Source organism: Actinia tenebrosa, unplaced genomic scaffold, assembly GCF_029948245.1.
Source record: "Actinia tenebrosa isolate PJP-AT-01 unplaced genomic scaffold, QUT_ActTen_1.0 PGA_scaffold8__29_contigs__length_14323225, whole genome shotgun sequence".
Lineage (NCBI taxonomy): Eukaryota > Metazoa > Cnidaria > Anthozoa > Actiniaria > Actiniidae > Actinia > Actinia tenebrosa.
Window position 1 is genome coordinate 13,135,372 of NW_028292585.1, and position 16,760 is coordinate 13,152,131.

Consider the following 16,760-nt stretch of genomic DNA (forward strand, 5'->3'; position numbering starts at 1 on the left):
TAAGTAAAGATTTAGCAAATCGTCGAAGTTTTGCGTTTTCCACGATTTCTCATAAGCAGCTCAAACGATTGTTTTTTAAATTTAGCTACGTCTTCTCAGGGATATATGATCTGTACCATGTCGATTGATTCATTCTAATATTTTTAAAATGGCCCTTGAAGTTGGGAAGTCACAAGGCAAGAACTCTACAGTCTCTTTTCGCGGTTCATAAGCTTATGCTAATATAGAGTTCTTGCCTTGTGACTTCCCAACTTCAAGGGCCATTTTAAAAATATTAGAATGAATCAATCGACATGAGCTTTTGCAGGTACAGATCATATATCCCTGAGAAGACGTAGCTAAATTTAAAAAACAATCGTTCGAGCCGTTTATTAGAAATCGTGGAAAACGCAGCCAAACTTTGAAGGTTTGCTAAATCTTTACTTAAAAACACTCTTCGAAAAAAAATTCGTTCTCAAGACCAGCAAGGAAATAGCCGACCAAACTCACACAGTATAAAAACAAGAGCAACAGCAACATTTTAGGGTATTTTTGAATAATTTTATTCAATAGCAAATTTTTAAACCGAGTGCGCAAAAGCGATAAACAAAACTGAGTATGAAATGTTCGTGCGATTTTCTCCAAATCTAACATAAGAATTTCTTTAAATCTTTGATATTTTGTTTGTCATGAATTGGGGATTCTTAGGAGTTAACAGTTTTTCTACATCACATCTGAATCGCGCGCACTTTTATTTTTTTCAATTTCTGATTTTTCTCGATTTTCTTGCGTTGAGGACTTTGATTTTAATAAAATATACATTAGTACAAACTTCAAACCAAGAGCAACAACTGGTATAAATTCTAAAGTGATCCAGCAAACAGAACATTGCCAACGCGACGATTGAAAAAGTTCTGTTTGGTGATCACGAAACTGTACCGAAACACCTGAAAGAGGAGAACAACCGACCCCACGAATTCTTATCTAAAAAAAATTTATAGCAATGCATGATAATACTCGTGTTCTGGTATCGGTGGGCCGTCAAGTTCCTTAAATTTGGATGCGCACGAAGCCTTGAGAAAACGGTCTATTACTGGTTTTCAATCATTCCCAGGGGAGTAAAGTAACAAAAGGCACAGCCACCATGTTAGTTGGCTGGTATATTAACAAAATAATTCATTGACAAGTCTTTAGTTAAATTCAATCTATATTTTTTCTAAAATAGGCAATGTTGATGCCGTTTTCACATTCAACAATTTAAACATTTATTGGTACTAGGAAATACTGGTCGAATCGATTCCAATATCATTTTCATGCAGTTTTGAGTCAATAATGCAAATCTTTCCACTTTTAGTCAGCATACTCTCCACTAGAGTTCGACAGTTTTCAGATTCTCAAGTTTTTATTACAGCAAATAAAAGTATAAAGGTGCTGACACACGGTGCAACATTGCACGCAACATTGCAAGTAACAAATTTGAATCGAGGTGACACACATTGCAACAAATTCACGCAACTTCGCTTGTGTGAGCCTGCTATGCTAAGATATTTAGTCAGCAGTTATAAATTTGGTACAAGCTGATTGGCTGGAAACTCAAAAATGTTGCACGCAATGTTGCAGCCATGTTTACACGATGAATTTGTTGCTCGCAATGTTGCAAGAGTAGAGCGCGACTCAACTTCAGATTTGTTGCATGTAACGTTGCATGCAACAAGTTTCAGGGGTAGACACACGCTGCAACAGTCCTGTTGCGTGCAATGTTGCACCGCGTGTCTGTACCTTAAGCCCAAATATTTTGCAAAGATTGCTTTTTTATACGTCACGGCTAGATATTATAATGAAATGAAAATGAAAATGAGCTTCCATTGTTAGTCGTTTAAATCCTAGTACACTTCCAGGTTACATTAAAGATCCTTCCCTCACAACCCCGACCATTTTTTAAGATAGGCTTTCATTGCAAAAGGTATTGCATGGCCGTAACTATGGGGGGGGGGGGGGGGGGGGGGGCACAGGAGAACACGTACAACCCCCATAAAAGCTTAAGGTCCGCTCATCCATCTCCTTTTTTTGGTTCTGGTTTCTTTTGGTTACCTTTTATTTTCTTTTTGGTTCTGCAAATTATTGCCTGTTAACCTCCCTGCGAGATCCCTAGTTACGCCACTGAGTTGGTAATAAAAACCGATCAATGGTCCGATTTTATTCGATGTGCTCCCTCCTTGTAAAAGTTCTGGTTACGGCCCTGTATTGTTTTCTGTGCGCATTATTGAACAATAAGATTTGAGCTCCAAGTGCACCAGGGATGATCCATGCGGATCCTGGCTACGCAGGCTATGCGGATCCCCTCTGTAAACTCAAGTCACTAACTTTCACAGATTTACCTCGCGCGCAAAACAATTCTTGTAAATCACCAGGTTAGTATTAAATTTTTATTCACAGAGTTCAAGAAATAGCCATAAAATGTCGAAACATCACAAATAAATAAAAAAAAATCTTACAATCATTCAACTTTAGATTTCCCCCGCATTAAACGTATACTGTGTTACATCGATAAGAATTTGGTTTTTTAAACTGTCTAAAACAATAATTTACAACCCATCTATTCTACGATTATCTTGGGTTCTGCTATAGTAACACAACCGGTTTGCACCCAGAAATCCATCGATGTACCCTCCCCCCCCCCCCCCCCCCCCAAGAGTTTAGCATAGGGGTTTGGTGCACAAAATGAAACTGTGAGGAGGCCAGTAAGTCGATTTACTCTACCCCTCCCCCCAAGGGTTTATCATAGGGGTTTGGTGCACAAGATGGAACTCTGAGGATATCAGAGGAAAAGCGTACTGCGCATGTCACATCAATGATCAAACTCGAGATTTCTCTGAACAAATTTACGATTGAAAAAAGGATTTCAAATGTTTTGAGCTCGCATTTTAGCAGAAAACTTAGTGTAATATTTGTAATGAAGTGTGTAACTTTCCGGAAGGTAAGTTATACAGAGAATGCGCTAGCCATCACGTGGTATAAATTATGTTGGATTGTGTTACGGTCACCAAGAAGTTCGGACATTGTTCTCGGATTTCCGTACAAATGTACTGACTTTTAAATGAACTATTTACTTGGTTTGTTTAGTTAGTTCTCTAAATACAAGTAAAATATCATTTTTCTAGCTTGATTGAAGCTTTTCTTACTGCTGTTAAGAGAGCTAACTAACGAAATAAAAAATCTATCAAAATTTTCTCTTTAAAGTCAGTGAATTTGCATGTTAGTCAACATAAAAAAATATATATACATATATATTAAGTAAAAATCAAAGAAAAGTATATAGTTCAATTCAACCAACATACAAAAGATACAGTAGGCTGCGCGCAGCTCGACATTTAACTTCGATTAAGACAGACATGGAAGTGAAACAGTCAGTCTGCACGCTAGCTTCGAAAAGCGTTCCTGAAACATGAGAATACGCAAGTTTCGCATTCGCTGCATACCGCCGTTTTTGAAGACCTCAGACTCATTTGCACAGGCTTAGCCTCGTTTATAGGTCAGCTATTCACAGATACCATTAAAAGTTGGTGGGATTTTTAAAAAAGGGTATTGTTCAAGTTACACATTCTTTACATTACAGTTGACTTTTGCAAATTATTTGCTCTTAAGCGAGGCTCAGCCTGTGCAGATGAGTCTGTAGTCATAAAACACAGCGGTATTTACCGAATGAGAATGTAACAATGTAACATGCGCAGGACAGATTCCCCTCTGCAATTGGCGAGTAATGCCAACAAATGCCACACGCAAACTGTAGCTTTTGTTTGGTCGATGAGTATATGTAACATTTCTGTTGATGCGAAAGACTTCAGGTTTTCAATCATTCCGAGACAGGCTTCATTTGGTAAAGGTATGTGAAGGACTAGAGGATGCAAATACGTAGGCACCACGAACGAGTGGGTTTAGATGGCATCAGATGCAGGCTATTAATGAACGACAAAAATTCTTGGCTGTTCTGATGTATGCGCGATGGTGAATGGACAATCATATCACGAAAATATCTTAATCACTTGCCCGGTGGAAAAAAAAATTATAAAGCTTTTAAAAACCCAGCATAAGCTGTTTTAAAGTTGATTAAAAATTAATCGGATTTTGAGCAGTTTGTTTTACATTATACAGATATTTAGTCACACGTTTAATAACTTTTTTTTGTTGAGTATTTCTGGTGTGAATCTATGGCTTAACTACAAGTATTAGTTTAATTCACTCTTCAGGGTATTCTCCGGCTGAAGATTGTTAGGTGTTGTTGCTGTTGTCTTGAATGCTTGTGTGATTCTTTTCTAGGGGCACTACATACACCCCTGGAATAACTGATGTTCCACTAATGTCTCCATCACCTCCATATCTTGGCATGCAACAGCAGTCTAGTATGTTTGATCTAATATACATAGCTACAGTACTGTTAGGTAGTGTTTAGACGCATTCTCTTGGCTGGAGATGAGGTGTCATCGTCATCATCTTCCTCGTCATCGTCTGGGTAATCCACTAGACCCATTAGCGGCTAATCAACAAACATTATAGCGGTCAACAAACATTATAGCGATCAGATGTATAATTAATCAAAACTTTTGCTCCAAAAGTTTTCATTAAAAAATATTTCCAAGTCTCAAATGCTAGAAAAACAACAGGCATTTTGAAGAAGCAATATCAAAAGTAAAAGTGTGTTTGGAGTTCTTTTTTTAGTTTAAGAGACTAAAGACGTATTGACAGCAAAGAATTATCTTACTTATAGTACACTCAACAAAATTACTCGACTCTGATTGGTCGAGAGGAGTACAATTATAGCGTTAATTGTACTCCGTAGGAGTACCGAATTAAGTCGCTATGGCAACACGGACAAAACAATGTCAAAATAATGATTTTCTATCATTTTGTACTTAAAAAACATATAAATAAAATTTTAAGCCGTAAGAACTAATGTTTTTTATGCATTTCAGTTGCACGATGGACTGGAAATCGGCCGCCAAATAGACAAAGATGAACGGCGTCGCTTCGCATTTTTTACTGAAATTTTGTTGAGTGAACTATAAACAAAAAATCGCACGATCTTCTCGTACAATTTGGAATTAATAGACACTCGTAATGTTTTGAAAGTTCTTTAATTGTACTCGCCTAAAGGCTCGTGCAATTACAAGAACTTTCAAAACATTACTCGTGTCTATTAATTTCGAAATTGTACTCGAGATCGTGCAATTTCCTATACTAATTCTGAGATCGAATCATAATTTAGAATTGCGGATATTAACGGAGGCAAAAAAACCCTGACCATAGCATAGCATGACACATCGAGCTTAACTGGCTTGAACCGCAGAAAGGTAACAGAATGTACTGACTGTTGCTAGGTAACAGAAGTAATGTACCGACTATTGCTAGGTAACAGAAGTAATGTACCGACTGTTGCTAGGTAACACAAGTAATGTACTGACTGTTGCTAGGTAACAGAAGTAATTTACTGACTGTTGCTAAGTAACAGAAGTAATGTACTAACTGTTGCTAGGTAACAGAAGTAATATACAGTTGCTAGGTAACAAGAGTAATACACTCACTGTTACTAGGTAACATAAGTAATACACTCACTGTTACTAGGTAACAAGAGTAATATACTCACTGTTGCTAGGTAACATAAGTAAGACACTCACTGTTACTAGGTAACAAGAGTAATATACTCACTGTTACTAGGTAACATAAGTAAGACACTCACTGTTACTAGGTAACAAGAGTAATATACTCACTGTTACTAGGTAACAAGAGTAATATACTCACTGTTACTAGGTAACATAAGTAAGACACTCACTGTTACTAGGTAACAAGAGTAATACACTCACTGTTGCTAGGTAACAAGAGTAATATACTCACTGTTACTAGGTAACAAGTAATAAACTCACTGTTACTAGGTAACAAGTAATAAGCTCACTGTTACTAGGTAACAAGAGTAATATACTCACTGTTGCTAGGTAACATAAGTAATACACTCACTGTTGCTAGGTAACAAGAGTAATATACTCATTATTGCTAGTTGACATAAGTAATATACTCACTGTTGCTAGATAACATAAGTAATGTACTCACTGTTACTAGGTAACATAAGTAATACACTCACTGTTACTAGGTAACAACAGTAATATACTCACTGTTGCTAGGTGACATAAGTAATACACTCACTGTTGCTAGGTAACAAGAGTAATATACTCACTGTTACTATGTAACATAAGTAATACACTCACTGTTACTAGGTAACAAGAGTAATATGCTCACTGTTGCTAGGTAACAGAAATAATGTACTCACTGTTTTGTTGTTGACCACTGGTTGCATGTCTCTTGCTAGTCGGTTGGCTTTACTAGAGTTGAATGCTTTCCTTGGTTTAAATTCTTGGTCATCGCCATCAAGTAAGTCATCTTGGTGTAACCCTGTGTCATCTCCATTTTCTTCTTCACCTTGATCAAACCATGTCTCCTCGTCTTCTTCCATAGCGCGCGCATCACGTCGAAACCGACTATTAACATGAATAATTCCATGATTGGGACCCCTGACAATGGAACTGTCATCCAGAACGGTTAGTTGGTCATCTCTAAATACAATCGAAGAAATGTGCTTTAATTGGGAATTAAGGGCCTGGGTGTATGAGTCGGTACAAGTGCTGGACTGAACAAGATGTTCAAAGCAATAACATAATGATTGGTGGGAGAGTTGAAGAGCATATTCATATTATCCAAATAGAATTATTAATGCATTTGAGATATTTGAATTATGAGCCATGGAAGGGGTAATCGTGTACTTTATGGCCATTCTACAAGTAGTGATTGTTGGCTGATGTTTGAGTAACAGGCAGTCTGGTCAATGGATGACCAATGATCATAAAGTACACAACTACCCAAGTAGCCACTGCCATCTCCTATAGCTGCTACATCAGTAAGAACATTCCCTGTTACAACATTAAATACAAGCATATGAGAAGTCCTAATTAAAGACAGGGCTTTCAGAATAAGGTGGCGGCCACTGGAGCTCTGGCGATTGCTTCAAAATTAACTGCTTGCTACTTTATCTTTTCTATGAAATATCTTCTTTTCCTTGTATCAGATTCCAGCGAGCTACTTCAGACTTCTGTCCATCTACTTCAAAACATTCTGAAAGCCCTGATAGAACCATTGCGTGTTTAGACGTTTATCATACCTGTCTATTTTATTGTTTTGTTTCCTGTCTTTCTCCTGCTCCATTCTCAAGAGAAGTCCTTTGAATGTGCTTACATAGTCTACATCCTTAAAGAACTGGTAATATTCCTCACATATGTATGTACACAAAGACTTGATATCCTCCTGCAAGAGAGAACAGTCAGTCAGTCAGATTGTCAATTAGCCAGGCAATCAATTAATCAATATGTCATTCTTTCAGTTTATCAGTCAATCAATGTGTCAGTCAGTCATGTCTGTCAATCATTGTCAGTCAGTCCATCAGTTGATGTGTCTGTCAATCAATGTGTCAGTCAGTCCATTAGTTGATGTGTCTGTCAATCAGTGTCAGTCAGTCCATCAGTTGATGTGTCAGTCAATCAATGTGTCAGCCAGTCCATCAGTTGATGTGTCTGTCAATCAGTGTCAGTCAGTCCATCAGTTGATGTGTCAGTCAATCAATGTGTCAGCCAGTCCATCAGTTGATGTGTCTGTCAATCAATGTGTCAGCCAGTCCATCAGTTGATGTGTCTGTCAATCAATGTGTCAGCCAGTCCATCAGTTGATGTGTCTGTCAATCAATGTCAGTCAGTCCATCAGTTGATGTGTCTGTCAATCAATGTGTCAGTCAGTCCATCAGTTGATGTGTCTGTCAATCAATGTGTCAGTCAGTCCATCAGTTGATGTGTCTGTCAATCAGTGTCAGTCAGTCCATCAGTTGATGTGTTTGTCAATCAATGTGTCAGTCAGTCCATCAGTTGATGTCTGTCAATCAATGTGTCAGTCAGTCCATCAGTTGATGTGTCTGTCAATCAATGTGTCAGCCAGTCCATCAGTTGATGTGTCAGTCAATCAAGGTGTCAGTCTATTAGTCATTCATTTGTTAATTTTTTCATCCATTCATTCATTAATTCATAATATACATATACAATTATTAATTTCATAGGCTGCTTACCACTCTAATAAACTCAAACAACTCTACAATGGCAGAGTTCAACAGGTTATATCTATTGCCATTTTCCTTAAAAGCAGCGATCACAGCATCTAACAGCTTCCCTTTGACAATGTAACGGTTGTAAAATTCATCTTTAAGACCCACTATCTTTCTACAAAAACGCAGTGCATCTACGAGACATAATGGATAATCTATTAGCATTACATTACTGTAGTTTTCTACATCCTATGAACTTCAACATTTATTTATATACATAACTTTATCCATAACAATTATCTAAGTTCCTAAGCTATCATGGAAGGGGTAAGCACAACAGAGCTTGGCTCCAAATTAAGTGCACCCTAACAAAAATTTGAATTATAATAACAAAATGCGAATAATGATAAACTCTAAGTGAAAAAATCGAGTGAAGATTTACCAATTATACTTAAATAATAGTTGCTAATTTAAAGGCTAAGAGTATGGCAAAAAGTAGTCCGATCTATTCAACGATTATACCTTAAGTAATTCTAAATTAAGTGGCAGTTTAAGATAAGAATATCAGTAATAGATCTAGGATTTTGTAATCATAATTATTAGTAGTTCATTTAAGTTCATTGGGATTCCCATACAAATGTTTTGACTTTTGAACTAATTATGTACTTGATTTATCTGTTACTCTAAATAGCAGTATAAAAAGCTTCAATCAAGTTTAAAAATTATGATAATTTGCCTAGGGAGCTAACTAAACAAAAAATTTGTCTAAAGGTCAGTTCATTTGTACCGAAATCTGAGAACAATATGCAAACTTTTGGTAAATGTAACACAATTCAATACAATTTATACCACGTGATGGCTAGTGTGAAATAGATGAATAATTTTATTGTATCCCTCCCATCCTTATCAAATTCCAATAATATCAAGTATAATGTACTTACTTAAAACTAAAAACTTGTGTTTGGATCTCATGGTAATAAGAGCACGTCTCAGCAGATCTTTACCAATGATATAGTTCTTGATATGAAATGTATGGTGTTCAGTACAGAAGGTTAAGAGTTCAAGGATATGACTTAACGTGACTGAAGAGACATAGTCATCTACAATGACAAAACACAAAGGATGTTAGTAAAAAAAATCATATATAAATTATAAATAAATTGAACGAGACCAAGAGCAGAAATTATTCAGATCTATTAACAGTTATCATGACATCATGATCCAACCATTCTCTACAGTTTTGGAAAAAACAATTGTGACAATATGAAACTGTGTAGTTTGAGAGAATACTTATTTTACCAAGTTAACTTACATGTAGGGTTTCTGAGAGATTTAGAGAGAGCTTATAAATGTATTAGGATTTTGGGACTTTTTTTTGACACTGAATCCCCACCCCCCTCCCACTTTGAATGAAAGAACGCACCTTGGCTTAATCATTATATATACTACGAATGTCATGGGTTTTCACGCCAGAAAAACATGCCTTGATCAAGCCTTAAAAAAGTATCAAAAGAATGCCAAAACGCAAAGAAAGGAATGCAGACTAAAAGGTCAATGTTTGTCAGCAGATTGGTAGACATTTGGAGGTATATTTTTCTGGCATGAAAACCCAGATCAGTAACATCAATAGTAAAAAAGTTGTAGGAAACATTGTAGTAACCTTTATGATACTTGAAGTCTGAAGTGGCAGCAAAGAGGGGTGCTGTCAGCACATGCATGGAGTGCTTGTAGAAGAAACTAAGAAACTCTGTCTTCTCCATTTTCTGTCAACAATTAGAACCAAGAAGCATTTTAGTTCTATATGATTTGCGATGATTCAACTGAAAGATTTATTTGCAAACGGTGGTAACACAAACCACCCCCCCCCCCCCACTGAGTTAGTAGGCAGAGATAGTAACCCTTCTATAACTGTAGCTACACTTACATTTGGTCCCAGGGCCATATTTTCTGGATCCAACAATGATCTAACCAGCTGTGCAAGCTGGAATGCATTCCCTAAAACAAGCAACACAACAACTTATTACATGTATCTAATAAGAACAATAGCCTTTACATAGTACAACTTTGATTACTGAAACTCGGGCCAGTTATACAAGATAGATAGTGAGGACCAATCAAAATGTATGATGAAAACAATGCATTGGAACTTTGGGTAGGCAAGCCAATCAGAATCCTGGACTGTACAAGAATATCAATTTGACCCTGATGTAACGATGGTGTAAACAACTAGATATATAACCATTGTCATTTTCTCATGGTAATGGGATGATATATTGTGAGACTATGGTATTTTGCTGGTTTCTGATTTGTTCCACTGCTCAAAATTTGAATTCATTAATATCATTCTATTCTGATTGGTTCCCTCTGTCTAAGTGGTCCTGGTTTTAGTAGCCGCATAGCAAGATGACTTATCTCTGTCTCCAAAAATAAAATAAACAAATTGATGCATACCAGTGTCTCCATCACAAATCATGTAGTCTATAATCTGGTTTATCAACATGTCCTGGAAAGAAAGGAGAAAAGGTTTGTAAGCTGTGATCAATAATAAGAAAGTAAATATAAATAGCAAGATCAAAACATGGCTGTATATCCTTTCATGGAAGGATGTATGTTTTCCAGATCTTCAAAAATACACCTCTTGAGATCCTACCCATGAAATGAACATTACAGCCACCCTTAATGGGGGAAAAAGGACATTTTCTGAAACTAATAATATATCCTCCTCAGATCCACACCAATCCCTGCTAATCCAATCCCCTCCATTGGCAGGGTATGGATATTTTCTACTTCCTACCTATTGGAAATTGCTTTCCTCCTCTGGAAGAGGTATGGAAATCTAAATAACTTATTTGGATGGGTGTTCCTATATGATTATGTGTACCTCTTCTGGTGACTTTCCTTCTTGCATAATAAACTCCCTCACAAGATAAGGAGTGATGTCAACTAGCTGGCTGATGATATCTACTGCTGTTAGCTTTGTGCTTTCATTGTCATTATTCTAAAACAAGAAATAAAGTTTTTTTTTAACTTGATTATAATACTTGTTTACTCAAGGTTACAACTGAGATTTTTGTTTGCTATTTGCTATTGAAAGCAGAATTAAATATAATTTTTTCTTAGTTCATAAAATTTATAATTTTACAGCTTCTCATTAATCCCATATAGGTAACTGTCCAATTATTTTCTTAATTGGACAGGTCTTGTTGATATGGGATTAATTAGGCAGCTATATAATTAATAGGTAATGGGATTTAAGCTCCCCAATCAAGAAATAATTAGACTCGAAAAATTCCTCTGACTGCCAAATTGGACTCGGCCTACTGCTTCACCCAATTTTGGAAGTCCTCGTAATTTTCCTCGTCCAATTATTTCTTAATTGGACAGCATGGAGTCCTATTACATATACTAACAAAACAATATTATTGAATACGGTTTTTGCATGATATTGTAAATAATCAAGAACAAGGCTGTTTTACCCACCTCAGCTTATGGCTTTGGCAGATAACACGTCCTTGATCTTGATAATTCAATATATATCATGCTCTACCTCATCCAATATTGTATCACTCTATATTATCAACTTACTAGCAACATTTCCAGTGCCGAGAGAAGTCCATGATGAGAAAGACACTGCAGAAAGAAATCACCAATAAATAGATGAGTGAAATATATGAGTTACGACAAGAAAGACAACTGATCTGCATTGAGCATTGGAAATATACTGTATCCTTTTCATAGAGTGTTTTCACTCACAGAAGGCAGCCATAAACAATAGAAACTTTCTGCACAGTATTTGCATAAAAATAGAGTTCAATTCCGGGAGGATAGAAAATGTATTGTTTTGGTACCCCATAATGGCCGGGTTGACGTCATGTGAAAACGCTCTATATGAAATATGATTCATGTTATAATGTAAAGTAAGAATACACACCTTGAAAAACTCATCTTTTTGCTGAAGCTGTAACTGTGCAGAGAAATTGACAAGTTCCTTCAAGAATGACACCTACATAAAAAGAAATCGTAATTTCAACATATAAAATATTTTCTAAAACATCTAACAGCCTAGGAATAATCTAAGAAAATTAATGACAGCATAATACTTGATGAGGTATGATAGTAAATGAACTAACCAAATTCTTCCTTCGTTCTTCTGCTGTATCTTCATCTGTTAACTGTGTAAAAAGCTCGGACATAAACTTTTCATCTTCCTACAAATAATTCATATAGTGAGATATATAGTTGCTAATGAATACCTGGAATGAAGTTCTGAGCAATGCTCAATAAAGTATAAACAGATCAATTAATGGTAAATCTAATGATAAAGGACCGTATGATATTAAAGAGTACTTCCATGGCAACGAGAGTAGTGTAGGATGAGTGGGTGTATGATGTTGATATTCAAAAAAAAGAAAATATTTTCTATAAAACCAAAATAAAAAAAAAACACTCTAAATAAACCCAATACTGCTGCTGCCGATCATGTCATTTGCAGCCCACACGGCAATGTAAATAAGTAAGCAAATATAACAAGTGCAAAAATTAAGTTGATGCACGTTATGGATCCCATAAAATGATGTGAGAAAGGAAAAACTTCGATGTGAGCATATTTTTTTCTGAAAAGTCATCACAATTCTTTAACATTCTTTACAATGGAACAACAAACAAGACATGTTCATACCTATTCTACATGAATGAATAAATTACCCATGCATTAAATTATCTACTTCTTATTCATTATATTACTGTAACAAACACTTTTCAAATACAGTCATCAAAAATCAAACAAGCAGAACATGATGTTTCCTAAAATATCCATGGACTAGTTTATAATAAAGCCATTTCTGTGTACTGTACAACACTAGTTCTGATTTGCAAACTCTCATAATCAAATTAGGATCGATACCACTGAAAAATTTTGTTTAAATTATTAATAGGATAACGTAAAATTACATTCTGCATTTTGACTCTTTTATAAAGTAACTCAAACTGATATATTTCTTATCTTAAGCAACACTTTAACTAACACACGTATCAATCATGATCTGTTTTATCTTAAATTTCTAAATATCATAATTAACACTGCTTCAGTTTTTGCTGTTATATTTTATTTTTCTTTCTCTTTCATATTTTGCAATTTGTTTTTCATCCATTTTATCCTTTTCTTAGTAACTTAAATTTCAGTTCTGAGCTAAAAGTCAAACAACGTTTTTCTTAATCATAAAGGTATTTAATCAAATCCTTCTTCATTCATTAAAAAAATATTCATTCGACTATTAAAATAATTCTGAGTACTATCAATAATGAAAGCAGATTGTAGTAAACAACATTTAAAATGAAATTAAAAATGGATGGGTTTTTTTTATTCTTTATCGAAGGTGAACAAATTATTAAAAAAAATTTGAAATATGGCATTTTATTTGCAGCAGTGGAAAACAATAATTGATTTTCTTCTGGAAATGATGTAAAAATGACACATCTAAACAAAAAGATAACAGTGTTTTCTCTTAAGTATGGATAGTGCACCTGCCCAGTTTACAAACAATTTCGATGCAAAATACTCCAGTCTATATTTTTACTATGGGTTAAAGGCTATATATACCGATCCAAAGACAGTATTAAAGGGTATTATTTCGAGTTCGGAGATCAGCATTTCAATAATGAGGAGATAGAAAAGAGCATTGCATTGTACATTGAGTAACTTTTCCTTGAAAAACGGACCAAATACCATTTCCGTTTACCAAGAGATCCATTTATGAATACGTTCGGGGTTTATCAATGTACTATGAGATATTAATTCTTATAGAATAAGAGACATTGGTATTTTTTACGTACCTGTATATGTGAAACAATCTCAATTTTGTTAAAAAACGCAAAGGATACGAGAGAGGCCAACTGGTTTTCCTCGAAGACAGTCGGTGGAGGTAGAATCACATCGTAAATATACTGTACTCTGTAAGTTTGTTTTATTTTGGCGATCAACTCCGGGTTCGATATAGGAATGATTTCTGTAAAATGAGCTTCTTCTTGTAAAAAATGTCTATGTCTTCTCGGCTCAGGAGAATTTCGATCGTACTCTAGACATCCAATAACGTCGAACAAGTTTTCGTCCGACAACATAGTTTCCAAAAGCGAGGGTTTATTCATTAAAAACAGCGATTTAAAGATATCAAAGAGGTAATGAAGCCCTTCCATGTTCTCTAGATCCTCACACATGTGGAATAACTCCAGTAATTTCTTGATATAATTCTCTTGTTCGATGGCTAGTGCGATTTTTTCTCTCAATTGTGGCGGAGGAACTCCACTCAAAAACTCCGATATCTCTTCCAACTTGTTCAACTCGCAAGGAGGAAGTTCGACGGGACCAGAGGAGTCCATAACTTCTTCAAATCTATCCTCAGAATCGTCATCTTCGGGTAATTCTTGTGTAATAGTAACAGAAGGGTCTTTTCCTTGGACCTAAACGGGATAAAACAATACAAAGTCGAGTAAATAAAACAGCTTTTTCACAGCGTATTTGATCTGACAATGTCATGGTTGTACACTTTTTCTCGAGCAATGTTATTTTTCGCTCTAAAATGCACCAAGGAAACCGAAAATATTTAGGTTATTAACTAGTACAACTAGTCAACTAATCGTATAAACAATTATTTTCTTCACTTTCTTTGATGAAAAAAAATTACGAAATACTCGTAAACGTAGTTTACCTGGCAAATTTTCGCCCAGACTTCATCACAACCAGCTTTCTCTTGAAAACTTAAAGCAAGATCGCAATTCTCTCCTTCAGACCAAACTATCAGCGTTTCCTATTAAACAGAAAAACTTACACTTGTCATTTTTTTCGTTCATTGTTGTAAAAACTGTAAAATGACATGGAGTTTTACCTGTTGTTTCTGGTAAGCTGTATGCGGTTGAATCTTTGACTCCAGTAATATCGACCCTAGAAAAGCGACACAATTCGGCCATTAAATAATAAATAAAAGCCTCCATTCGATCAAATAATAAGCCTTGGTTATCACAGATGAAGTAGAACAGATAATAAAGTCCAAACTCACCGTCTTCTTCGGATCGAACCATGATGGACAATCCTTGTAGACGCTCAACGTACGACGAAGACACGTGCCCCGTTCCTCGGTCATCCCATTGTCGGTCTTCGTTTAAAGTATAAACTTTGACACGGCGCCTAGTACTTGCCATGTCCTTATGAAAGCTCTTTACTAGGTTTTGGGGAGGCTTTGGCGTTTTTGTGCATGGGAAAAGGCCGTCAAATGACAGTATGATTAAAATAGTCCGCCATGTTGAATTTACGCTGCCTTCTGTACAGTGCCATTCAAAACATTAGGGGCGGCCCGTCACATTCTCCAGGGCGTTTCTTTAATGGCGGCAACAGGCGCCATTTTCAAGCTTCCCGCGCAAAAAATATTTTGTCTCGCAGGTGGCGCCTTGGAAAAATAACAATATTTTTCGAATTTTTAGAAATTTGCGTAAATGGAATAAAATTATATCTAAAGTATGAGATAAGAGTATTTTCAAACTTATGCGCAAAGTATGAAATATGATTTCCGCAAAAGATTGGGGCTTGAATTTTGCATGCTTTTTACTTTAATAATATTTATAGCGTGTTCTAAATCCGTTGTTTTCACTCTAACAAGTATTATATGAGGGGGCCATAACATATGACCAAAGCTGAGTTAATGTTTTTCGCGCCGACCAAGGAAGTAGCGTTCTATTAACTTTCAAAAAGTCAGTGCTTGGAACCAAGAAATCTGTGTGGCTAGATGTGTTGAGAGGACTGATATTTTAATCGACTGCTTCGTTTTCCGTCCCAACATATTAAGAAATCAAACACTTCCTTCAAATTCTTCTCTAAAAACAAACTGCTTGCACTTTATTTTTGCGCTTGGCTTTTTTGGGATCCAAAATACTGCTCTAAATGCCTGTCAAAAACAGAAATGCTTTCAATGAGTTTACTCATACTTTTGCCATATGGTACCGACATATAATGCAAATAATACGTTTTATGTTTCCTTTTTTCCGCAACCAAACATCATGAGTAATTGCATGTACAAATATAACAATCTCAAAACGCCTACTAGACGCCTACACATTTAAAATACACGATCTGGAACCTCTCTTGTTCCGCTAATAAAATACGGACTGGCAAATGTTACAAAACAAAGAAAGCAGGTGAATCTCACAACAAAATAGGCCTAAACTTAGGCAAACAACAAAATCTTTATTCGAGGCTGTCGAATATTAAGATTATTTAACAATTATTCGCCGAAGGCGAAGTGAATATCGGGGAATATTTACCGTGAGGCGAGTCTTCGAGCGGCGAGGTAAATATTCTCCGATATTCACTGAGGCCGAGGCAAATAATTGTTTTAGTATGAATACACAGATGATTTTTTCAAAAAAATGAAAGAAAGAAAGAAAGAAAAGAAGATAAAAGACATTTTTTCCCGGTAACAAAGCGGCTGACCGCCATCTTGGATTATCGCTGGAGGTGACTATCGTGTGATAGCGAGTTTCTCGACCAATCAGCGCGCGAGATTTTCAATAATTACCTGTGTATTTTTACTAAAAAATTATAAGCAGAAACAAGAATATTTTTTTATGAAGACCCATGAAAGAGTGGTATTCTGAGCACATG

At 35.8% G+C, this 16,760-nt stretch overlaps 1 protein-coding gene across 1 annotated transcript; it reads right to left on the bottom strand.

The window, feature by feature from the left end:
• Positions 1-4,134: 4,134 nt before the first annotated feature.
• On the bottom strand, positions 4,135-15,438 carry LOC116299343 (serine/threonine-protein phosphatase 4 regulatory subunit 3-A). The gene is made up of 16 exons (XM_089041007.1): positions 15,163-15,438; positions 14,992-15,047; positions 14,815-14,913; positions 13,943-14,566; positions 12,241-12,318; positions 12,042-12,113; positions 11,696-11,740; positions 10,992-11,108; positions 10,562-10,613; positions 10,035-10,105; positions 9,771-9,873; positions 9,052-9,210; positions 8,135-8,304; positions 7,184-7,326; positions 6,299-6,581; positions 4,135-4,513 (listed from the first exon to the last, which is right to left on the bottom strand). Exons 1-16 carry the CDS (start codon positions 15,302-15,304, stop codon positions 4,415-4,417), a joined length of 2,313 nt encoding a protein of 770 aa, XP_088897133.1. The 5' UTR covers positions 15,305-15,438; the 3' UTR covers positions 4,135-4,414.
• Between the last annotated feature and the right edge of the window lie 1,322 nt (positions 15,439-16,760).